Genomic DNA, 26,486 nt, shown 5'->3' with positions numbered 1-26,486 from the left:
GCCATTAGGACGATTGATACCATGTAAAAGAATTAAAAAACAGAAAACATAAAGGAGAAAGGTAATGAGAGAAACTGAATGTTTATGATTTTATTTCTTAATCAAATATGAACAAGCTATCCCCTTTATATAATCCAGGGGAAGCATTACAAGAGAGAATGAGAATGGGAAGTTACGTGAACAACAAGTAACTTCCCCTAACTAACTAACTAACTGTTTCTGTCAACACAGAAACAAAACAACTACCAAATAAAACTGATTCAGTAACAACCATACTGAATCAGTCCATAAACCAAGACTTTAAGTCTTACACTCTAATAATGACAATCTTAAGTGGCAATTGATATCCTATTGGGGCAGTGTGAGAAAAAGGATAAACATGACATAAAAAACTGACCATTATCCTTAGAAAGGTTGCTGATAAGCTCTTGAATTCCTTCTTTGCCAATAGTGTCCTTCAGATACATAGCAGCAGATGCAACCTCTTCAGGAGTCACTTTCCCATCATAATCCCTACCAGAAGAATATGGCTACACATCATTATTCGGCAGTTTACTCATCAAAAGGCTCCCAAGTGATGGATTCATTCTCAGTGAAAAATGAAAGTGCAAAAGCATTAGGAAAATATAGTGGGTATGCCCATAGTAGTTATTTCATAGAATGTGAAAATTTTCATTCTCTGTTAAAAGATTTAAAGTGAAAAAGGATTTAGCAAATCCTGTGGGTATTAAGAAGTAATTGTTTCACAGGATGTGAAAATATTTCACACAAACTCAGGACTAATCTCCTTTCTTTCAACATCCAAATTGGGTAGTGGGGCAATACAGTTGCTAAAATCTCGAGTTAAAACTCAAGATTAGTAGATTACTGATTGCCATTACTGGGTCATAGATCAGAAGTTTTTTTCTAATTTTCAGCCAAAATATGAACAGCTTAACAGACACCACTAATCTAAACCAAGTCAAAGCCTTGCAAATCTTAATTATCAAGATACCAACAATATCTTACTTGGTGTAAGATAGGTACCAGAAATTTTACTCAAGCAAAAAATGGACTCTAGATCCTTACGATCGGGATAGGTCTTTCTTGATTGAAATGAAAAGAAAAGAAAAAATGAGAGAGAATCTGCAGACTTTGAGGGTCTACGTCTTCCCCAGCAAAATGAACCCAAAACTTCACTGCGTAATTGCCTACCTTTACTCTGCTCTCTTCACATTTATCCCCACTCACTCCTACAATCCTACTGAACTTCCCTTCTCACTATCACATAGGCAGATGGTAGACTGTTATGGTGTAGGTCATTGGCTTGAATATTTCCTATCCAGTCCTTACTGAACCTGCTGCCTACCTTTCTATCCTTCCTCATGTACTTCTCGTTACGAAGGGGACAGGGGTCTATCAGTATATTAAGGGGATGATGCAGTGATTAATGGAGATGATTACTAGGGCAGACGGGCCAAATGAGCTAATTAATAATTCTGAAAATTGGGATATTTTCTGGATATTAAGATGCTTGATCCTGCCATGCTGTTTTTCTCAGAAAGGAATAGCTTGATTTGCTAAAGGAAACAACAAAACAGGTAAATTGGAGTCTAGTCCTATTGACAACCACCATAGATTCTAATTCTAATACTAAATAAATCTATGACTGATGGAACTATTATATACTCCACACCTATTGAAGATTGTTTACTAAGTCGAACTATCCAATAATAACTAGTTGCAATCACATTTGGGCTCAGTTCTTAATATCTCTTCCGAACAGGCCACCAATAAAAAATAGTAGCAATTATGACAAGTTCCAAGATATAACCATGAAATTAGTCCCTTCTCCCCTCCGCAAGCTACAGTGTCCTTTTATGGATTTTTGATATTGAGTTTGGCTAATTGCCTTTCGTTAGAAAATATCATAGTTTGCATAAGGAAAACAACAGCAATTAATCATACGATATAAAGAGCACAAAACATTCTGTCAAGCTAATATGCAACTATGAAGAAACCTGTCCAGCAATCGCCAGCGATCTCCAATTTTAGCATCAACGTCATCAATTTCTTTTTCAAGAGTCTGGAGCATAGCATCAACCTGGGAAACATGTGAAATTTCGATTGCTGTTAGCCATTTCCAGTTCAGAACATAATTCAGCAATAGTTGCATCAACCAAATCTAGACAGTCGTGGGATTACCCTGTCAGCAAGAGCTGAAGAAACCTTGTCACTAACAGCCACCTCAAGTGCAGAATCACTGTCCTTCCTTGCAGCTTTATAGGCTTCCTTAGCTTCCTGCTCACCTTCATTACCCTCTTTTGCAACCATACTATTATACAGCTCTATCTGCAGTGATAGGTCAGAAACGATTTTGTATGTAAACAAGCTGGGCATGATTAGATAGATCCCAGTTAGGACGGAGCATAAAGGAATGAATGTTAATGCACTGTGGGCTGGGTTTATCCTCTTTATACACTTGTAACCCTACTTTTTGTGTATAAATACAGATACAAGATGTCTAATCAGTCATGATAGTGACTACAACATTTTCAGCAAAGTCCTTCCCCTCATCTGTCCCTCTCATAAAAAACAAGAGAACATTTTTAAATTCTTTTATCAAAACCAACAATGATGTTGATGACAAGAATATCCAATAATCAAATACTGATTATTTTTATCATGGGGAAAATGCTAAAATTTAATTTGTATGCTTCTAGCAAAATGCTTCCATTTTATCTAGCAGATTATATTTTTAACAAACCAATGTTAACCAAATGTACTTAAACGTTAAAATACAAAAAAAAGTATAAGTTATACACACAAAAATCTTGAAAGAAATTCCCATTCGACTTTTAGGCTTTGGATGCCTAGAAATTATTCACCATTCAGTATCCATTTCCAAAGGCAGGGACATATATCAATTCTACAATCCACATACCTCCTTTGTAACTAGCCTCAAGAACTCTTCACGCTCATTGCTCACTGACTGGAAAATAATCAGACAGATCAATGACTCCAAACATTCACCAATTCATGAAAACTTTTAATAGTCAATAACACTTATATTATACTGACTCCTTACAGATGCTGAGGCCAAAACCGCTAATGCGCGGCTCAGCTCGCAGAGTTGCTCCCGTTTTTCCCATGACTTTGTTTTTGCCTCTTCTTCTGTTTGTTTTGTTGTTGAAATAGTTGTCTCTTTCAAAGCCAAATCTGTTTCACTACCAATGGATTTTGACACTTTGGCCTGCTCCTCTTCCCCTTTCTCTTCCTCCTCCTATTAGATATTTTGCAATGATCAATCTCATATTAAAGCAACAAGTATACTAATGGCCCAACAAGTTGCACAACAAAACCAGAATACTACGGTGATTCAGATACAATGTTAATTGGATGATAGTCATTGTGAACTTCTCTTACATATTTGATTGCTAATCTGATTTAAAAATGTAATAAAAAGAAAATCCCCATAAACATAAAATTACATGTTTCACAATGACCTAAGCAAACTTTCACAATAAGGTTCTTTCTTACTAGTAGACTTCATTACATATGCAATTTACACAAACGAGTTATTTATTCAACCTTGAACTCTACATTCCTGCCTGCCACTAGTAATTATTCACAATGTTGAAGTGATCAAGCATAAGACACCAGGTATAAATGAAGCAAATTGTAAACAAGTCCATTTAAAATAATGAGGGGAAAAGTCACCAACCCCATAGCTCCCTCCCAGAACATGAATATCACTTAATACGGAATACATAATGCATATACAAAATCAACCTTGATTCGCTCCTCTTGCATTTCAAGAAATTCCAACTTCCTCTTCCTTTCTGAAACAGAATCTTCAGAGGGCAAAGTTGTCACCCCAACAGTGTCTACAACCTCATCTGGCAGAGAAGAGAGTGTAGCTTGAACAGCTTCCTCTGGCCTCACCTTTCCTGAAACAGAAAATGCTCTACAGAGGGGATGAGAAGACCACGCCTTTCCTGAAGGAAAATCGTTAAAATGATAACACTTCAGCATATAAAATATTAAGATACCTAGAAAGAATTAAGAGGGAAGATGGCACAGAATAGTTGAGAGACAGATCCAGCCAATCCTTAAGCTGCAAAGAGTTATAACAAAGCACACCCGCGAAACATGAGATTTGTTTCACTTTCAACCACAAATGACTTCTTTTATTTGGAGTTCTTAGTGAAATATCCTAATTTTTTTTTTCAAAGAACATCGGTAGTTTATCTATCCATCTTGCATTTAATAACTACACCTACCACCCTTTGTTTACAAGGCATTATTATTTTTGTTGCACATAAAAAACAAAAGCGTTTAAGTGTTGAGAGAATTTTTAGAGATACATCTGACATAAATGACTACATTTGATTAGAAATAGGTACAAGATGAAGGTTCCCAAAGTAGCATTTATGAGAAGATAAAGGTTCTGAAAATATAAATTAAAGGAAGATAGTGGTTGTGAAAGTAGCAATTGTGACCAGTTTCTCATTCACAAATTGCCAGCCTAGTAATTTAACACAAAGTTGAAGGTTTGAGAATTGAGGTTCAGTGTCACAAATTCCCATTAAAAGATAACCTGTTGCCGCATTTCCTCCACTGAAAGCAATCCAAGTAATCCTCGATCTCTACAAGCTTGACGAAGCTCTGCTTCTGAAAGAGACTTCAAACCTTCTGCTTGAATCATTTTATCATCATTCTTGATCCTGTCCAAGCCAAACAATTCAAATTTATGCCTCAAAACAAACAGTAATGAAGTTATTGGCTAAACATTTTAAATGTAGCCAGAGAAATACAGCATTTTAACAGCACATCAAGCTTTGACTGAGGTGTCTAAGCATAGTTTCCCTTTCTTCCTTTATTTTCTTCATCTGAAAGTGGGGGGTCATTTGTTTTCTTTACAGAATTATTGCAAATTAATTTATAGGCCCAATATTCAAATTAGGCAAATATTCTAATTTATAAGCCCAATAACAGAATGTGGTTGATGGAACTAGCAGAGGCGGTAGAGGCTGACTTACTGGGTGTTGATAACCCGAAGAAATACTCTAGGACTTCAGGAGGAGATAGGAGTTTTGGATTGGATGGAGGCAGCCATAGGGTTTTAAGAGGAGGAACATATTGCACCACCAATGGAAGGGTAGGTGGTCTAGGTGCAAGGGAATTGAGGAAAGACTTCAAGTGTGAAGAAGCAACACTGGGAAATATGGGTTCCAGTGATAGTGTGAAAATAATTCAGGGCAAAAGGAGAAGGGAATTCCCCATTTGTCGTACGGTGAACTGATGAAACATAAGAAAAGGAGTTGTCCTATTGGTAAGCATCTAAACTTGTTGGTTCTAACACAAACCTCTTTTCGTTCTTCTTTAACGCACATGTTTAATTGTGGGGTCTATCAGTGAGAGAGAGAGAATGCTCTAACTAGAATTCTTAGGCTCCCAACTATTATATTTAATATGATTAGGCTAAGCACAAGAACAATACAATTACAAAGGCTATGCACTTGCCCAGTTTGTACACTAGTCACTACATATTAATCCTAACTATAATAAGACAAGATCATATAAAGATACAGTAGTACATGCTCTAAGAAAATCAAAGAGACCTAAAGACTATAGCCATCTAAGTTCTTTGAGTCTCAACCGAAGTAATTCCGTAAGAATACCCATTGCCATTAGCATAACAAGCTATGCCGAAAAAGACATTCTCCTCCCAGAACAGAAACATTTGAACTTCCATGAAAGCTGAGGATTCAACTATTACCAAATACTCCCCAACTACTGCAAATAAAGCACATCACCTTGAGATGATGTAACTTTAATTTATTCTCAATATAAAATGAGATTAGAGACCCATTTACCCTTCTATTTACTACCAATATGACCATATCAATAAATAAGTGAGAAGGAAGGTACTGAACTACTGATACATTGGTGCAGTGCAACAAGCAAAAGATACCTACAGTTAAAAGACGCTGCATTATATAAATTGGTTGTAAAGAAACCCATGGCCACAAACCATAAATGAGAATTCCATGACCCTGACCTATATGAGCTAACAGCTATACATACATCAGAAATCAGATCTGTTCCAAAATAGTAAAAAGGAATAAATGATGCTTACTCCTGTAGTCTTTTGCGGAGCATATAACGCAAATATGCATCAGTTCCATATGGGCTGATACCCATATATTTACACATATTTACCAAGCGAGGCCTGTCCTCCATTGTCCAAAGCAAAAAGCATGTTAATAATGATTAATGGAATCCCAAAATACGAGATTTATAACTGGAAATCACATCTAGTTGGACATAAACGATGATGAAAGCACCAACCTGCTAATGTTATCCAAGGTAAGCTCATCGTTAAATAATTTGGCAAAGCCTAAAATTTCATCATTTGATACTCGAGCACCTGTTCTGACCTGTTATAAAACATAATTGAATACAATGCCCTTGAGAGTTCAACTCAAATATAAAACACGCATGTTAATGATGTCAACATCATGAAGAAAATGGCTGACCTTGTTCATAAATTCATCAAGATCTTCTGCTGTCTTCTTTAATTCTCCACTTCGTGAATTTTGAAGTTCCTTAGCCATTTCTTTCACAGTTTCTTGAAGAAACTTGGCATATTCTATTCTTGCATTTAGCCTTCTTTTCAGTGCCTCCTACAAGTTAGGTCTTCCAAAAATGAGTGATGATAAAGCAAAGCTGCAATAAAGCATGTATTGTTTGATGAGTACAATGATAAGTACCTGTTCTTTCATCTTATCCTGGAAAGTAGATGGCAGCATGTTGGGAAACAGTTTCAGGAATACTGGCAACAAGAACTCCATGAAAGGAACTAAGATAAATACAGCAAAAGGAACTAGCCTGAAAATATCAGCTGTTGTCCTTGTGAATTGCTGCCTCTCCCTTCTAGACAGACTCTTTCCATTGGCAAGTTTCGACAATAATCTAGAGCTAATCCTAACATCAGCCCAAAGTAGTTTTGTACCAAACCAGTAGTGTTGCAGGGTAGATTTCAGTTCATTCCCCCAATGAGAAAGCTTCTTTGCCCAGTCATCCCTAGGCAATGGAAAATCAGAGAAGTCTCATACACATTTATATCACACAAAAAGCAAAATGTAGTAAATTATCAACCTGCTCATTGATAAAATAGCTCTGAAAGCTGGACCAATTCCTAGAATCTTGGCCCATAATCTCTTTAAAATAGGTTCATCAATCTTATGGCATTCTTGCAATTTAGCTTTAGCTTGTGCTTTTACAGTACTCAAGCCTTCAACAGCTTCATCACAATCCTCTGGTGAAGCTTCCCTTTTCTGTTTAGCAGGTGATTGCTCTTTTCTCTCATTACCACTACCGAGTCCATGTTGATCAGCTGGAGTTGTGGAAATGTGACGTGTACATTGAGATACCAACCAGGATCTTTGAAGTGAAATAAAATTTATTTTCTCAATTCTATATCCATTAGTTGAAACTCCAAAGGAACTATGCGAGAGAAACTTTGATACTGCAGACGCTGCTACATCATCTTTATTGACAGAAATTTTATTTGTTTCCGGTCTATGTCCAGTAGATGCAGATGGATTGCGGGGAAACTGGCTCAAACCATCTAAGTCCCTAGACTCAAATGGTTGACCATGCCCAAGACTCGAGAATCCAAGAATAAAGCGTGCGTGAGTTGGTTGACCAAGAGCATTCAAGAGGCTCCTTTTCTTCTTCAAAATCGCTCTTGAAGCCATAACTACGCTCCAGCCTTTTTATGCAGAGGAGAAGGGTGGATATATTATCATGCAGCTACTTGGTGCAACATTAATCAATTCTCCCTCGTTAACGCACAAAGTGCATAAATTATCACCTGTAAAGTGCAAGTGAAACTTAAATTACTTTTTTCACCACACATTCTGTTAGAGGAGATCTTAAAGAATCAGTTTAAAAAGGCATTTATTTAGAAATAGTAAAACATGCACATTCCCAACACGACCAATACTATCCAACACATGTCGGCTTTCAATTTTACTTGCCAAAGAATTTTTCTACTGCGTAAATGGTCAACAAGTTAACTGCAGATATTATAAACATGTAGGGATATTTATTGATGGTTGAAATGGAACCGAATATAACAAAATGACCAAACCATTGTCCATATATTTTATGATGGAATGTAGCAGAATAGAGTGAATAATAATTAATAAGATGGTTCCATCTCATTCCCCTCAAAATTCAGAACAAATAAAAATAGAGGTATTGGATGAAACGGTATTAAGGATGCAAGCATATGGCACGAAACACATATATGATACGGCATGGACACATGGCTACGTAAAAATAAATATGAATGTTATAGAATATGATTAGAAGGATCCTAAAGTATCTAATCCTCGAATTGAATCCATTTTCCATTTGAAAAGATTTTATTACACTTCATCTTATTTTAAACAAGAGAAAAAAAAAACATGCACACTAACGGTGTATAAGTTCTATACACTATCAGTGTATCATCCACCATCCATATCTATTTATCATCGACTCTTCACAAAAAGTAATCCAAATGAATGGTGAATGATGTAGTGACTATGTATAAACCTTTAAATTGTGCATGGATATTACGCTCTATTATAATATGTGAGATTATAATATTTGAGATCATTAATGTAACACATCAGCCTTGACAAGTGACCCCTCTCGGCGCATGAATTTAGTGAGGTTGTTACCCTTTAAGCTAAATATCCCTGCAGTATTAAATTCCCATGGAGGGAGCCTCACTCGACTTGAACTCATTACGTCAATAATGACTTATAGCCATAAATTTGAGTAGCTACCACTAAACTAAAAAAAGCTCACAGACCAAAAATAAGGAAAACAAATCTCAACCAAACCAGCACATATATCATTTTCGTTCCACTCCGGTCCATTTCTATCAATTCAAACATAATATAGAATTGGAAAACAGAATATATTCATAACATGAACACTGAAAAGATAAAAAAAGAGTTATATGATGTGTATTATAAATAAATAAAAGTAAATTATATGATATGCATCAAGCCATCAATATCCTTCACCTTATGAACTATGAACAGAGATTAGATAAAAGAATGAATTGACGAAAACAAAAAACAGAATGAATCAAGTAACCTCAAGGTAGAACCAAACATTGAAGAGAATCGGTTATGGAAATGTGATGCGTCTTCAATTGAGAGATCATGTGTAGTGTGTGGAAAGAGAAGACAAAAGGAAGAACAACACTTTGGGAGTTTTTTAATCTTTTTTTCTGATTATTTGGATTTGGATTATATTGACTTTGAATCACTCGACGTGCGGTTATATATTTTTAATATTTTTTATCGGGTCTGTTCCTCATGAATAAACAAGTTTGGATCTCCACTTCATTTTCGCTCATCTCCACTCTATTAAGAATTGATCCATTCAGGTTAAGTTAAATGTGGAATTAGTTTTAGTTTAATTCGGTTTACTTAAACTTTATAAACTTTCCACTGATTAACTAAAGTTTAGATAGTAAATATTATGTAGTTATATGTATATATAAATTGATCAAATGAAAATGTAAAAAAGAACTATTAATGTGTATCATTCAATCTTATTTAAATTGTTAATACTAAAAGATAAACGCACATAATTTCTTTTAATTGATCATGTGACTCTTAATATACTTTTAATCTTCTTGACATTAATTTACTACTCTTATAATTTTTATATAAGTATTATTCTTATAAGCGTCACTTTCGTATATATAATATAATACATAAGAGATCCGTTTACAGATAAGTTAAGTTATATTCAATCTTATTAATTGATTTTCTTAAATTCAATTCAAATTATATATGGTTTTGTTTCCACTTTTCCAATAATTTTAGATACAATTTTAAAATATTTGATTTTCCATTATTTAAATGGAGTATCACCGTCATTTATAGTGATTTATCACTCAATGAATGACTTAAAAAAGGATCAACTAATATAATTATAAAGTCTCATATTTGATGTATAAAAATTAAATTAAAAAATTATAAGCGGAAGAATTCGTATATTCCAAGATTGGGTGATTGTACATTCCGTCTTGAAACTGACTGAAAAGATCAAATTTATTTATTGAATTTTCACTACAGTTTGTATGAATCTGAATTATGATAATACATGTATTAAGATATAAAAAAAAAGTGAAATAAGTTATGAGAGAGAAAAAAATGATTTTAGATTGTTTTGAAATTTCGCTCATTTGGTTGTTTATTTAAAAAAGAATTAATAAAATTGAATGTAACTAGCGTAATTAACTTGAGTGTAAATGAATATAATATTACATGTAGTCACTCTCCATGGATCTAGCTAATAAAGTGTATTTAATTGAAGTTTGATTTGTTTATTTTAGTTTTTTTGTTCAATATTAAAATGTTAATGGATGATAGGATATTGTTTAAGAATGAGGAACAGAAAAGTATCTTGAAAAATAACATTTTCATATATTAAAAAGTGTTGTTATAAAACCGTTTTAATTCTTTTATATTCTTTAGACAATCTCTTTCTTAAATCGGTTAAGAGAACCTTTTATACAATAAAACTTCCTATTATTCCATTTTATTCTATTTACTTCCATTCACTTTTATCGATCTAAACATAAGCAATTATTTTAAAATTTGAATATGCTGTGAATCAATGAAATGGATATATAGATCAAGGTACCTAGAAGAATATTCAGAGAATAAATTATTAAGAGATTACATACCACTGCCTTGTGTACATGACCATAGAACATAACGATCTCTAGAAGAATATGCTGAGGCAGCACATAAAGATATTCAACAAGCACATGGGAAGACCAATTAATTTTATTATAGATAATATTGTTTACTTAAGGGCTGCACAAATTTGGTTTTTTTTTTATATTAACTTTAATAAATAATAATGATACTAAATTGGGTTTTGTATAAGAAAAAAAATCATCCAATGGCATGATTTCTCATCAAGATACATTGGATTATTTTGTGAAGCACCATAATGTGAAACCTAATATATTTTATCAAAGATTTGTATATTTGTATACTGAAGTGTAATTTTTTATAAAATATAAATAATATGTTGATAGTGTACAAAATCACACTATGTACATAAATAATATGTTGATAGTGTAAAAAATCACACCATGTACAGAGACTATATTCTTCTAAAAATGAAATTATAATTAATAAAAGGTAAAAAAATAATTTATCATTAAAATAAGCTAATTTGTTATCATCATGGTAAAATTGTAAATGGAATATATTTGAAGAAATAAATTTGTGGTATATGTACATTCAAAATTATCTTCTTTTTTCACTCTTATTCATACATTGATAACAAATTAGTGATGGAAATAGTGTATTTCTTGATAGACAGAGTAAACAATGCCCTAAATTTATATGGCATGACAATATTCTTCCATCAAACACATCCCTTCATGCAACGTGCCTTTCTAAATAGTAGTGTTATTTCACATAATATTTGTTTGATTCCATTTAATTACGTAAATAAAATTATATCATAATAATTAATGTTTAAATTACATAATATGATTTAACTATCTCCTTCACTATTAAACCATTACATGAGACACACTTCTTACATTTCCACACTTACCCATATATAATACTTTTATAGTTTAATAAGAAAATGTAATGTGCATATAAATCTAATATTAAATCCTCGTTACAATGACTATATTATAATATCATCATAAAATGAAAAATTAATATGGATCATAAAAATTATATATCATTATTTTCCACATTGCTCATTCCATGTAACACAACACTAACATAATGAAGAATATGGACCAAGTTTAATAGACCTTTATTCATGTTATTATTATTTAATCCTATAATGTATATCAATTAGGAAGAGAAACACCAAAAACAACTTTCATAATTGATATCAAAATATTAAACATGCCAGAACAATCATAGCACATTCTCATCAATAATGCCTACTAATACTCATTCTTGCCACATTCTCATAAAATGTCTAGGCTATAATCATTTTCTTAATAATATGAGATTATAATATTTGTGTTAATATATCTTCTATTATCATTATTTATTTATCAACTTCTTTAACAATAAAATACTTAAATTCATATGCTCACTATTGCATATCATCTATGAAGCACGGATTCGTCAAACACCCTCACGTGTCGGTGTCCGACACGGATACGCTCGGATTCGCGAAGGATACGTATCCATAGAGTATCCAAAAATTAAAATAAATAAATATTAAGACACGTATCCGATTCGTTTTTAATAAAATATAGTATATATGGATTCGTTTTCACTAAAGTATAGGATATATAGATTCGTTTCCAATAAAACATGATAAAATAGATTCTTTTCCAATAAAACAGATTCGTTTCCAATAAAACAGGATAAGATATATTTGTTATGGAGGGCAATGATTTTATGATAGATTCATTTTCATTAAAATAGGTAACATAGATTTGTTATGGAGGGCAACGATTTTAAATTTCCATTATATTTCCTACCTTAAGGCATTAGTTCAATGGGTCTTTCCTTCTTATAAACTCCAAGACCACCGGGTATGAGAAGAATGAAGAGCCACAAGTGAGACACCACGTCTTGAACGAAAACCTTAAGGCATTAGTTCCATGAGTCTTTCCTTCTTATAAACTCTTTCACTCCTCCCACATATCCAATGTGGGACTTGCGTAACATTTTTCCATTGTAGATCTCTCTAAAACTTTCTTTATGTATATGCCTTCTCAGATAAATCCAACAATTCTTATGATCTATTATAAAATATCTTTATCCTCATTACAATGATTGTCTCATTTATGTATTTTCATTTCAAAGTTATTAGAGAGATGTCTTTATTTCATGCAAGAGATCAAGATCATTACTTATAAGCAATACATCATCGATACAAAAAATCATAAAGATAAACATAATCAAATTGACATTTAGAAGTATAAATTGATCAACAATATTTTCGTTAAATTCAGAGGAAACAATCGTGCTATTAAACTTGAGATAGGAAAACTCACTTAATTTTATATATTTATTTTTTAAGTTTACTGTTTATTTCAATCTTCTATGAATTCCATTAGTTGGTCCTAATGAACTTTTTTTTCTTTCTAAATCTTCATTTTGAAAGACAATACTTTTTACACCTATTCACTCTAAATCATCATGATTCATCAATGATATGATAATTGGAAGACAATCTTTCTAAGAAATTGGTAAAAGTCTCTCTAAAATTAGTATCAAGCTTTTTGAGTAAGAAATTTTGCAATTGCTCTAGTTTTTAACATTCTAAGTTACCATAAGAGTTATGTTTGGCATTTAAAGACTCACTTCCAACCAACTCTATTATAATCATCTAGTAACTTAACATGTTCCAAAACTTAATTATGTTCATGGGTTTTAACTCTTCTTTCCTACAATTTATCTTAATTATCACCATCTATGACTTGGAAAATTTTAAGTAGGACTTTTCTCAATTTCTGACTCATGTAAATATACCATATAATTATAAAAATAGTTAATCTCACTTTTCTTCGTGATCATCTTAAAGCCATTTATTATATTCTTATACTATATGCTCATTTTTTAAAATTCATTATGAATAGTAAGATCATTTATTTCTTGTTCTTTCTTGTTATAAATTGTGTCGACAACTTGTGGAACAACAAACTTTAGTAAATATACAAGCCAATGAAACTAGTATTATATTTTCAAGAATTCTCACTTTATGTAGTTCTTCACTTCACTCATACTAATGTTTTCAGTTTCTATAATCCTTATGATAGGTATGAGAAGAATAGTAAAATATATACTCTTCTAACTTTTGTGGTTTGTATTTTGGATTGTTTAACTTTCTTGAATTCAGTTTGATTACTTTTAGTTATTTATTTTGTTTAATTGTTTAGTTTGCTTCTATTATTTGATTACTTAGTTTAGTTTAGCTTAACTTACTATTTTATTTGAAAAGTGAATTTTTTGAAACTAAACAAATTTTATAACTAAACACGACTTTAGTGAGCAACAATGAGATCATAATCTGAATATTTTTGTGGATAACTCATAAGGCCATAACTTTGAACAAATACAACACTTTTGAAAAAATCATTTATCATGAACTTGTTGTGAATGTGTTAGAAAATCAAAGAGTTGTATAAAACTCAACCATGTGAGTGACCGTAAGTCAAACACCAAAGTGAGCTTAGCATGTACAAAACTTTTTACACTTGTACAATTGATTTTGTTTGAATCTTTCTTTACTATATTGCACAAAATTGATAGAAAATTATCAATACACGTTCTTTCAATGTAGAATGAATCACTTGACCAAAATGACCAACCTAATCTAGGAACATCCTTTCCAACCGCTTTTGAGCCTTAAAAGAAAATAGTTTTTCCAAATACAACCATTGAACCAAATCAATAGAAAAACAAATATTGTCTCCCATACTTTTCAAAAGTAAAAAGAGAGTATTTCAATAAAAAAGAAGGTTGATTGAAAAACATTAAGTTTGGGGAGTTGGTCGGGCGTATAAGAAAGTGAAAGAAAAATTTTCAATCTCTTTACAAAAGCAAAAAGTAAAAAAAATAAAAAGGTTTAAAAAAATGAGTAAAAAGAGATTGAGAAAAACAAAAGTTACATAAAAGAAGGTCAAGGCTAAAAAGGAATGAGGAAAGGAAGAAGAGAAGAACTGTTGAGAAGTATATTTAAAAAGAAAAAAAAAACATTTTTTTTCTCTTTAAACTTTGAAAGTATCTTTAAATATCCTTAAATTTGTTGCCAATGAGTTTAGCACAACCAATGATCGTCCTGGACGTTGTGGTTGGCTTGATCTAGTTGCATTAAGGTTCTACTATCAAATTAATGGTTTTTTGTCACTAGATCTCACAAAGTTGTATGTTTTATCGGATCTTGATAAAATACAGTTGGGTGTTGCTTATAAGCATGCTGATGGTACCACAATCAATTCATTCCCTTTAAATCTCAATCTTTGGTAAAAAAATTGTCTTTCCTTTCCACTGCATTCCTCCACCTTCCTCGAGTTCTCGGAAGAAGAATCGCATGCTTTTATTTGATTTTATTACTAGTACAATGCTTGGGGATTGGTATGTAACTTTCTTATAATTATTTGTCTTCTTATGTTTTAGGTTGAATATGAAGTACATCCTGGATGGAAGTCCGACACGTAGTTACCTAATACACGATTCTCTTCAGTACAAGTATGTAGTATGCAGTACGCTACCCATATCAAATATTGGTTCGTAGGGTAGGCTCAATAAGGTTTCTATACCTCTTTTCACAACCATTTCTTGTGCCACTTCTTGTAGGTTAGAATCAACTTTAGCTTCACCCTAGGAGAAATAGCCTCCATAAAATTATTTGTTGTAACTCATTCACGTAGGTGAGTGCATATCACCAATTACTATTTTTTTTCTTTGTTTTTTATTTCACTTAAACTATAAGTAAAATCTGGTTCATTAATTATAGAGAATAATTTCCCAAAACAACCACAAATTGGTACACAAGAACTAATTTGTGGTTCTGATCCAAACGAGAGAATTGTATTTGAATGGTCTCCGACATTTCTAAAATTTGAAACTATTCCGACCTCCATAAAGTTGCATGATGGTATGTGGAAAGGATAGAAGAAATTGTTGGTACCCCTATCCACTACATTGGTGTTGGCTCTGGATGTGATACTTTCATATATAAATAAGTTAACTTATGCATCTCTCAGCTGTAAGAATGTCTCTTATGACATGAAATGATATACTATTTTGTTTTAAATAGTATAACTTTTGAATTGGAGAGTTGTGAATGAAATGGTAAGACTCTTGGAAAATAGTCTATATATAGTGCTTGATGAAAGCACTATACTCATCAGAAAAAGACTTTAAAACATAGTCTCAATCTCTGCCCAAAAACATTGCTCTATTAGCCATCAATAAGGAAGAGCGTATAAAGAAAGGGAAAGAGATATATGAGTTTCTCTATTGACAAAGAAAAACACACAACATCAGAAAAGAGGACTGTGTCGTCATAGATAGAAGTAATTTATAACTATTCTTATGATGTGAAAACTATGATTTCTTAAGATCCATTTACACATGGTTTCCATGATAAGTTTACATGTGGTATCAGAACACTATATTTAAGAACTTATAGTTTTCCATTAATTTTAATTCAATCTTAAATGAAGTTTTGAAATATGTTTTTGAATGTTTAGAAAACCGATATACGATTATTTCGGTTGCACTGTAAATATAATGTTAACATGGAGAAATTAAGCACTTCACTTTATATACATATATATAATAACTTGTGGTATTCTATAATGCATTCTATTTCTGTTTTATATATATAACATAATAGTAAAAAGCATTTACAATATATATTAAAAGCGTTGTTCACTTTATATAACCTTTCGTGTTCTCATTTTAAGTAACACTGTGCTGAAACTGTTCGGTGCAATATATTTACATATATTTTGTTGTTGTCACTATTGTGCTATATTTTGGAGAATATGAAAAAATAGAACATAAACAATGCATTGTGTTCTTCAAATTTCTGTATATGTTCTGTAACACTTATATATAAATGTGTTCTTCGAACACATATTTACTGTTAATATTATATATGTATGTAAAATATATTATTACGTTACATTTACCGTTAACATATTATATTATATATATATATATAAATATGTAATATGTATTATTACCTTAAGAAATATGTAATATATATAAGGTTAAGATATATGGAATATATATTATACATATGTGATATATATATATATAACCTTTAGAAATGACATATAATTAAGTGACAATTTCATTTGAACTTGTGATGCCATTATTTTATGAATATGTATGTAACTTTATAATTTATGTTCAATTTTGGAAGTCATATATATGTATAACATTATGACTTTTTAGATGTTTGTAATTATTGTATGATAGATTTGTTAATCACCAAAGTGGCCAATTTTGTTATGGTTATTTAATTCTAAAATTGTATGATCATATTTCATTTATTTTGAAATTATTGTATGATAGGTTTGTTAATCAAGAAAATGGTCAAATCAATAAGTTTATTTAATTCCAAATTTTATAATCATATTTCATTTACTCATTAATTTGATACTGAGAATGATACATCAATTATTGATTTATTGGTTTATGAGTAAATTGAAGTTCATTATTGTAAGATAGTTAAAAATTGCCCAAAGGTTAATTATTTATTCTTATAATCAATGAGCATGAATGTTGGTAGTGTAAATATATCATTAGTTATATTTAGATATTCAAAGATAGTAAATGTTTTTAATATATGCATGCATTATGCTGAACTATGTGAATTTCTTTCGGTATGAGTATGTCTAAAGAGATTAAAGATGTTCACCATATTTTATTCTTAGTTCAGTCCTCATCAATAATCTTATGATATATTTAGAAGAAGAAAATGATAATTATTGTTTCTTTAATTATCATCAATACCTTTTTTTATAGAATTATATTGGTTTACTTACTTTTTCCACTCTGTCCTCATTATTTATGTTGGTGTTAGCAAAACTATTTTTTTTTCTCGAGAAAAGTTATAATACTTGCAAAAAACTATTCATATAGAGTTGTATAATAGATAATTTCATTTGCTACTATGTTTGTGAAATTATTTTTGTTTTTATATTGTTAAATAGAAATCTAATATGTGATAGGAATATATACTTTAATTTAATTTTTTAATGGTTAGTTAAAATTTACTTTTAATTTTCGAAACATGAAAATAGGTGACTAAAATCATTCACATCTTTAACATTCTTAATATTATAGATATTTTAAAAATCTTAAGAAATATATAAACTTTTATATGTTTTCGAGAGATTGATGATGTCGACTATATTTTTATTGGTGTCAATCTTATTATACCTTTAAAATATCAAAATCTTATTTTTATTAGGATACATTATATAAAATGCCTTGATTAATGCAATGCATACACAGGCTGTTTTGTATAAAGGTGCTCTACAAGATGCGGATTTTAGATTAGAATTAATTTTTTGGACTTGCAAAATCTTTACAATAAGTGTCTTATTATTAGGTAGTAATACTTCAAAGATTGACACTATTGCTTCATAAATCATCAACATTGAACTTATGTATTAGCCAATATTCATACTGGCCACGCATCAGCAGATCAGGATAAGCAGACTCAGCCAGACCACGCATCAGGCACATTAGACAACACGCCAGGCGCACCAAGCCACACGCCAGGCGCACCAGGCCACACGCCAGGCGCACCAGCCACATCAAGTCATACAACAACGCCAGTCGCACCAAACCACATGCCAGGCGCACAAGCCACATCAAGTCATACAACATGCACTCTTGGCCATACACCAGGAACTCTTGGCTACACATCTGATTATGCCAAACCATATGTATCATCTTGTTGGATCAATCTGGCCCAAGCAATATGGGCTAAGAGGAATTGGTTAACTTATTGACCAAACAACAAATATTCTATATAACATGTGCTTAATTAAGTATAATTAGTTTGTTAGGTAAGTAAGAGTTAGTTGGTTAGTTATTGGTTGGTAGGATTCTATAAATAGAGTTCAACCCTCTTCTTGTAAATTCATTCAATTCAAATAATCAATAAAAGTCTTGAGGTATTCTTTCTTTTTGCGTATTGGAAATCCTTGGAGGAATTCTCCAATCTCTTTGTGCAAGAGGCATTCAAATTCTAATATGGTATCAGAGCTCTTTTAAGAAGAGCTCTGCTACATTCAATGTCCTCAATCAATCCCTCAATGGCATCAACAAATTCAATAGCCGAATCACTGCAAGATAGCATCTCCCCTTACATTGTTCATCCATCAGAGAATCCAGGAATTGCTCTAGTGTCACCAATGTTGGCAAGAATTATCATCAATGGGCAAGAGCTATGAAAGTGAGCCTTAGCACCAAGCAAAAGCTGTCATTCATAGATGGATCCATACTCATGCCACCTAAAACAGATCCTATGTATCCAGCATGAGAAAGAGCCAACAATATAGTCATTTCTTGGATCAATAGATCAATATCTCCTTCTATATCACAGAGCATCCTCTGGATTGATAAGGCATATGAAGTTTGGGAAGAATTAGAAGAAAGATTTTCCCAAGGAAATCTTTTCAGAATTGTAGAGCTACAAGAATCCATTGCAAATTTTAGACAGGGTGAGTTGAGCATATCAGATTACTTCACCCAATTAAAGATCTTGTGGGATGAGTTGGACAATTTTAGGCCCCCACCTAAGTGTACCTATATTGCTCTACCTAGAATTAAGAAATGTAGAATCGAGGATAAGGTCATCAGATTCCTTAAAGGTCTCAATGATGCATATGGATCAGTCAGATCACAAATTATGCTACTCGAACCTTTGCCAAACATGAGTAAAGTCCTTTATCTAGTGACTCAGCAGGAAGGACAAATATGTGGTCAAGAATCTGACCCCAAAATAATGACACTGCCAGGACCTTGGAAAAAAGGAGGTTTTTCAAATAGAGGTACAAACCCAAACAGAGGATTTGGAAGAGGCTCAAATAGTAATTCATTTGGAAAAGGATCGTGGAATAAAGGATCAAATGGTGGGAAGTTTTGCACTAATTGCAAGAAGAATGGCCACACAAGTGAAGTGTGTTATAAGCTACACGGATTTCCACCCAACTTCCAATTTACAAGAGGAGAACAAATCAATTCCATAAAAACTGATGAGGATGATGCTAATAATCCTTGCAAGAATGAACAGCAGAGGAGTCACGAAAGAATGGAGCAAGAAGGCACCATACCTGGATTGAGCCATCAACAATATCAGGGACTCATCAACATGCTTCAACAAGGAAATTCCATGAAGTATGCATCGACTCAGAAAGAGAATGGAACATCTGGAGACACTAACAACATGATATCCGCTGCCTTTACATCCTATGACAATATGGAGCCACCAGGTACTTCTATAAACCCAAAAATGACATGGATATTGGACAGTGGAGCAACTGACCACATATGCTCCACACTGTCCCTATTTTCAATACACCACAACATTAGACCCATCAGGGTTAAGTTGCGTAATGGCAGCCATGTTATGGCAACAATATCTGGCACTGTTCCAATATTGCAGAACTTGATTCTGCACAATGTATTATACTTGCCCAGTTTTTCTTTCAACTTATTGTCAATTCCTAAACTGGCTTTGCATACACCATATATTGTGTCCTTTGATAACTCTTTATGTAAAATTCAGGACAAGAATTCTTTGAAGATGATTGGTACAACTAGGATTTTCAAAGGGTTATATGTCTTAAAGGCTGCCAAATTCTATCACAAAGTTAACTTTTCTTGTAGAACTAATAACATTGCTTGTAATTATGAGATTTGACACTATAGATTAGCTCATGCTTTCTATAACTGTATGAATACTCTTAAAAATGATTTTCCCTTCATTACTTTTGATAAAGAACATGTATGTGATGTTTGTCACCAAGCCAAACAAAAGAAGCTTACATTTCCTATAAGTAAGACTCATTCCTTGCATAGCTTTGACATTATACATGTAGATATTTTGGGTCCTTTCTCCATATCATCCATTCATGGACATAGGTATTTCTTAACCATTATCGATGATTGCACTAGATTTACTTGGATATTTCTCATGAAAACTAAGGCTGAAACCTCTCACACATTACAAGCATTCATAACACTAATGGAAAACCAGTTCAACACTAAGATAAAGATTGTTAGGAGTGATAATGGTGCTGAGTTTTCCATGAAAACCTTCTATGATTCTAAGGTAATCATACATCAGACTAGTTGCATCTACACCCCTCAACAAAATGGGGTGGTTGAGAGAAAGCACTAACATATATTGAATGTAGCTAGAGCTCTCCTTATACAAAGTCAAGTACCAAAAATTTATTGATTTTATGCTATTCATCATGATGTGCGCATTATAAATTTCTTGCCTACTTCTGTTTTACAAAATAAATCTCCATTCTACTTGTTATATAAGAAACAACCTAACTTACAAGACTTAAAAGTATTTGGTTCTTTGTGTTATGCTAGTACTCTTTCTCTTAATAGAAACAAATTTGATCTAAGAGCTTCCAAGTGCATCTTTTTGGGTTACAAGAATGGTGTCAAGGGTTTTATTGTTCTGAATCTCAGTACCAGAGCTTTACAACTCACTCGAAATGTGGTATTCCATGAATCCATCTTCCCATACAGAAATAGTATCTCTACTATGCATCATGAACCTATACCTACTGCCACCAGTCATGAGAACTACTTTGCCTATGATGACATTCTTCCATCACGATTAACCAACAATAGGCCAACTGATATCCCTATTGAACCAACCAGTCTCACTCCTCAACACCATGATGACCAACCCTCTGTCACAACTTCCCCTGATGTCCCTCATCAACTAAAAACTAGGAAAAGCCATAGAGTATCTAAGCCTCCCACCTATCTAGAAGATTACCATTGTACCCTTATGCACAACACTGAACCTCCTCACCACTCTAGATACCCTTTGTCCTCCTACCTCTCCTATCACACTTTAGGAGATAAACATAAGTCTAGCATCCTGTCTGTTAGTACTCAAGTTGAACCTAAAACCTATGCTAAAGCCATCCTAGATCCTAATTGGCAGGAGGCCATACATAAAGAACTTCAAGCCTTACAAGATAATGACACTTGGCTTCTTACTGACTTACCTGATGACAAAACTACCATAGGGTGTAAATGAGTTTTTAAAATCAAACATAAGGCTGATGGGAACATTGAGAGATATAAGGCTAGGCTAGTTGCAAAAGGGTATACATAAACTGAGGGGATTGACTATATAGATACTTTTTCCCGTGTAGCCAAAATTACAACTGTTAGATTACTAATTGCTCTAGCCCAGTTCATAAATGGCATCTCAAACAATTAGATGTTAATAATGCTTTCTTACATGGAGATCTTATGGAAGAAGTCTACATGGTTCTCCCCCCTGGTTTACAATCTCCTCTGCCTAATCAGGTTTGCAAACTACAAAAATCATTGTATGGGCTCAAACAGGCAAGTAGGCAATGGTTTGCCAAACTTTCAAATTTTCTCTTACAAAATGGTTATAGAAAATGCAAAGGAGATCATTCTCTGTTTGTTAAATGGCAATCCAGTTCTCTTGTTGCCATTGTGCTTGTCTATGTTGATGATATCATTTTCTCTGGAAATCACATTACTGAAATTAACTTTCTCAAAACTCTTCTTGATCAAACTTTCAAAATTAAGGATTTAGGAGATTTAAAGTTCTTTCTTGGCTTTGAAATTTCTAAGAATCACACAGGTATTTCAATGAATCAAAGAAAATATGCCTTAGAGATCTTATGTGACATTGGCTTAATTGGTTGTAAACCTGCCTCTACTCCTATGTTACAAGGGTCTCACCTTTATCAAGACAATTGTATTCTTTGTTCTGATCCTTCAGCCTACAGAAGGCTTGTTGGCAGATTAATTTATCTAACCAATACTAGGCTAGATATTTGTTTTTCTGTGCAACAATTGGCTCAGTTCATGGCAACACCAACTCTTCTGCACCATAAAGCTGCTATAAGAGTCCTCAGGTATATAAAATGATCTCCATCCTTAGGTATTCTCTTCCCTTCTACTTCTAATATTCAATTAAAAGCCTATAGTGATAATGATTGGGCTTCTTGTCCTGATACAAGAAGATCCATCTCTAGTTATTGTATTTATCTTGGCCAATCTTTGATTTCTTGGAAATCAAAGAAACAAAAAATTGTTTCAAGAAGCTCTTGTGAGGCTGAATATAGAGCTATGGCAATCACTACTTGTGAAATCACTTGACTTAATTACTTATTACAAGATCTACAATTTTCATTTTCTAAAGTAGCTTTGTTATATTGTGATAATCAATCTATATTACATATTGCTTCTAACCCTGTTTTCCATGAGAGTACAAAACATATCGAATTAGATTGTCATACTTGTTAGGGAACAATATGCTAATGGTCACATTAAGCTTCTTCTTGTTCCTAGCAATCTTCAATTGGCAGATGCATTAACTAAATCCCTTGGTCCTAAAGATTACTCTACTATTCATTCCAAGCTGGGTCTCCTAAACATATGTGCCCCAACTTCTGGGGGGGGGGGGTATGTATTAGCCAATATTCATATTGGCCATACATCAACAGATCAGGATAAGCAGACTCAGCTAGACCACGCATTAGGCACATCAGACAACACGCCAGGCGCACCAAGCACACCAGGCCACACACCAGGCGCACCAGCGCACCAGCCACATCAAGTCATACAACAACGCCAGGCACACCAAACCACACGCTAGGCGCACAAGCCACATCAAATCATACAACATGCACTCTTGGCCATGCACCAGGAACTCTTGGCTACACATCTGATTATGCCAAACCATATGTATCATCTTGTTGGATCAATCTGGCCCAAGCAATATGGGCTAAGAGGAATTGGTTAACTTATTGACCAAGCAACAAATATTCTATTTAGCATGTGCTTAATTAAGTATAATTAGTTTGTTAGGTAAGTAAAAGTTAGTTGGTTAGTTATTGGTTGGTAGGATTCTATAAATAGAATTCACCCCTCTTCTTGTAAATTCATTCAATTCAAATAATCAATAAAAGTCTTGAGGTATTCTTTCTTTTTGCGTATTGGAAATCCTTGGAGGAATTCTCCAATCTCTTTGTGCAAGAGGCATTCAAATTCTAATATTATGTTGTAGAAGAATCTATTCATGTTAAGTTTAATGATATATTGAATATTGATAAGGAATTTTTAGATATAGAAGATGATATTTTAGGTATTGATCTCTAGGTTAGAGACAATAATTTGTTCGAAAAGTCAAAATAAGAAGTTAATATTGAATAGACACTTGTTGACCCGTGTAAGAATATTAGTGATAAGAAAGACTAGAAGTATAAAACATATCATCCATAGGAAATCATCATTGGAAATTCATATCAAAGAGTTAGAATCATATTAGGATCAAGAGACATTAACAACATGACCTTCATATCGGGATATGAGCCAAAGAAGATTGATGAAGCACTACTTTGATGAAGGAAAGATCCAAGCAATGCTAGAGTAGCCCAATCAATTTCATAAGAATGATGTATGATCTTTGGTTCAAAATCACAAGGAAAGTCTATCATTTCAAAAAGAAGAGTATTCAAAAATGAATTTGATGAAAAAATTGTGGTAAGGAATAAGGCTAGGTTAATATTATCATCATGAATGTATTGATTTCAATGAAACATTTTCATTTGTTGTTAGGATAAATGATATTACACTTCTTATGTGATATGATACAATATATAAAATCACCAAATTTGAAATGGATGTGAAAAGTTCTTTTCTAAATGGTGAATAGAACAAGGAGTTTGTGTTAGACAACCCATTCCTTTCGAATATTTTCAAAAACCTAATCATGGTTTTAAAATTAAATGGTTCTTTATGATCTTAAACAAGCTCTTGCAATTTGATATGAACTACTAAGAAATCATCTTTCGAAAACGATTTTGGAAAAAGAAAAGTAATACTACTCATTTGAAGAGAACTTCTCGAAATGGTTTCATTTTTATGCAAGTCTATTTAGATGATTTTTTTTTTGCTACTAATGATAACTAGTGTTAAGAATTCTCTAAACTTTTGTAGAGTGAATTACAGATGGGCCAACTTGGAAAACTAAAGTTATTCATCAGTCTGTAAATAAATCACATGAGTGAAGACATCTTCATATGTTAGCAAAAATACATCAATAAGCTTATTAAGAAATATAAAATGGATTATTTCAACCACATGAATATTCTCATACAACCATATATTGTTTTAAACAAATATAAGGATGGTAAAAAGTTTGACCAAACCAATTATAGAGACATGATAGGATATGATCACTTTTGTACTTAATTACTTGTAGACATATCATTCAATTCAGTGTATGTCTATCAAAGTTGTGAAACTAATGTTCAACAAAAGATTGAAGCGTGAAAATTTATAAAAAGTTTATCCATCATGGTTCAAAATAGTCGAAAGCAAAAAAAGTTCAACGATATGGAGAAAACACATGGATTTTTATATATATTCACTTTCAATAACTACGTCTAAACTCTTCTCCTTATAGGATTCTCCACTATTTGTCAAAAAAAGAAGTTATAAGTATTAAACACCACTCCAGACATGGTTTTTTAATCTTAGCAACTCACTATATACAGATCCAAAAGATTAAGTTTACTAGAGTCATGAACACATTAGGAAGTATATCTTAATTTTTACAAAAGTAACACTCAAATTCATTCTCTATGTCTCTTCTAGTATGAATATTATAAATCACTCAACCTATAATTCAATCAAATAGAATTTCTACACAAAAGATATTGATATAAAGTTTCTAAGCCTTTAGCTATATTGCTCTTTGTATATTTCTTATGTATAATCTCTCTTCTATATCTTGAATCTTGAAATTCTTCTCCGTCTATAGACGAGCTTAAACTACTTTAGAGAATACTCAACCATCTTCAGAATATCCGTTTGAAGTAGTCATTAAATGCATTAGTTCTTTGAACCTTGATACTTAGGAGGAAATTATTGCATGAATATGTTTTGTTTTGAGCCATATGTGACTTTATATGAACTATGTTGGATTTATTGTATCTGAGTTATTTTTCCTTCATGTATTCACGCTTCTCTCTTTGGTCATTAACTTCAGACTTTAATGAGACTTCATACACATTGCTTAGATGATTTTGATTATTCCTATGTGTGTGTTGATTCAAATTTTTCGCATGCAAGTGAAGGTGTAATCATGCTAAATCGTCCATCAGGACCTATTACCTAGCCTATAATAAGCTAGGTTAAACCATACTTTTTTCGTAAACATGTCAGACTCAAACTTTTAAAAAATTATATTTAACCTAATAGTGAGACTATAAGCCATCTAAAGGCATATGAAGCCTAATAAGTCGACCTATTTAATTTTATTACATAATAACATTCATATAATACTATTTTAATATAAGAAATATTATTATATATGTAACTTTAATATGAAAATGTATACAAGATTATACCTTAATTGTTAGAATTAGATGAGCCTAATTGAAAGTATGCATATTAACATATTTAAATATCGGCATGTTGTCCTATTTCAAGACTTTATAGTATAATAAGCCTTTAAATAGACTAACATGTCAAACCAGACTTTTAAATAGACATACTAGACTTTGAAAATTTTCTTTAGACATATAAACAGATTAGGCGTAAACTTCTATATGTTATATAAGCTCGACCTATTTAAGGAAAAGTCTCATCTATTTTCACCATTACCAACAAGTTGGTTGTAGAATACAACATTTATTTTTAGAGTATTACATT

At 32.4% G+C, this 26,486-nt stretch overlaps 1 protein-coding gene across 1 annotated transcript in view; it reads right to left on the bottom strand.

Annotated features, from left to right (window-relative positions):
* Nucleotides 1–7,785, bottom strand: part of LOC109352397 (LETM1 and EF-hand domain-containing protein 1, mitochondrial-like) — a 9,838-nt gene extending 2,053 nt beyond the window's left edge. Inside the window, exons 1-13 of the mRNA XM_019594374.1 lie at nt 7,144–7,785; nt 6,756–7,068; nt 6,522–6,668; nt 6,334–6,422; nt 6,122–6,214; nt 4,580–4,706; nt 4,032–4,096; nt 3,772–3,946; nt 3,068–3,262; nt 2,924–2,971; nt 2,185–2,331; nt 2,001–2,083; nt 398–513 (exon numbers count right to left, since the gene is read on the bottom strand). Of these exons, the coding sequence (XP_019449919.1) occupies nt 398–513; nt 2,001–2,083; nt 2,185–2,331; nt 2,924–2,971; nt 3,068–3,262; nt 3,772–3,946; nt 4,032–4,096; nt 4,580–4,706; nt 6,122–6,214; nt 6,334–6,422; nt 6,522–6,668; nt 6,756–7,068; nt 7,144–7,745 (2,200 nt within the window). The 5' untranslated portion in view covers nt 7,746–7,785. The remainder of the gene's footprint in view (nt 1–397; nt 514–2,000; nt 2,084–2,184; nt 2,332–2,923; nt 2,972–3,067; nt 3,263–3,771; nt 3,947–4,031; nt 4,097–4,579; nt 4,707–6,121; nt 6,215–6,333; nt 6,423–6,521; nt 6,669–6,755; nt 7,069–7,143) is intronic.

Source organism: Lupinus angustifolius, chromosome LG07 (genome assembly GCF_001865875.1).
Source record: "Lupinus angustifolius cultivar Tanjil chromosome LG07, LupAngTanjil_v1.0, whole genome shotgun sequence".
In the NCBI taxonomy this organism is placed as follows: Eukaryota; Viridiplantae; Streptophyta; class Magnoliopsida; order Fabales; family Fabaceae; genus Lupinus; species Lupinus angustifolius.
Note: the sequence above shows the minus strand (reverse complement) of the source record. Positions and strands in the feature narration are given on the sequence as shown.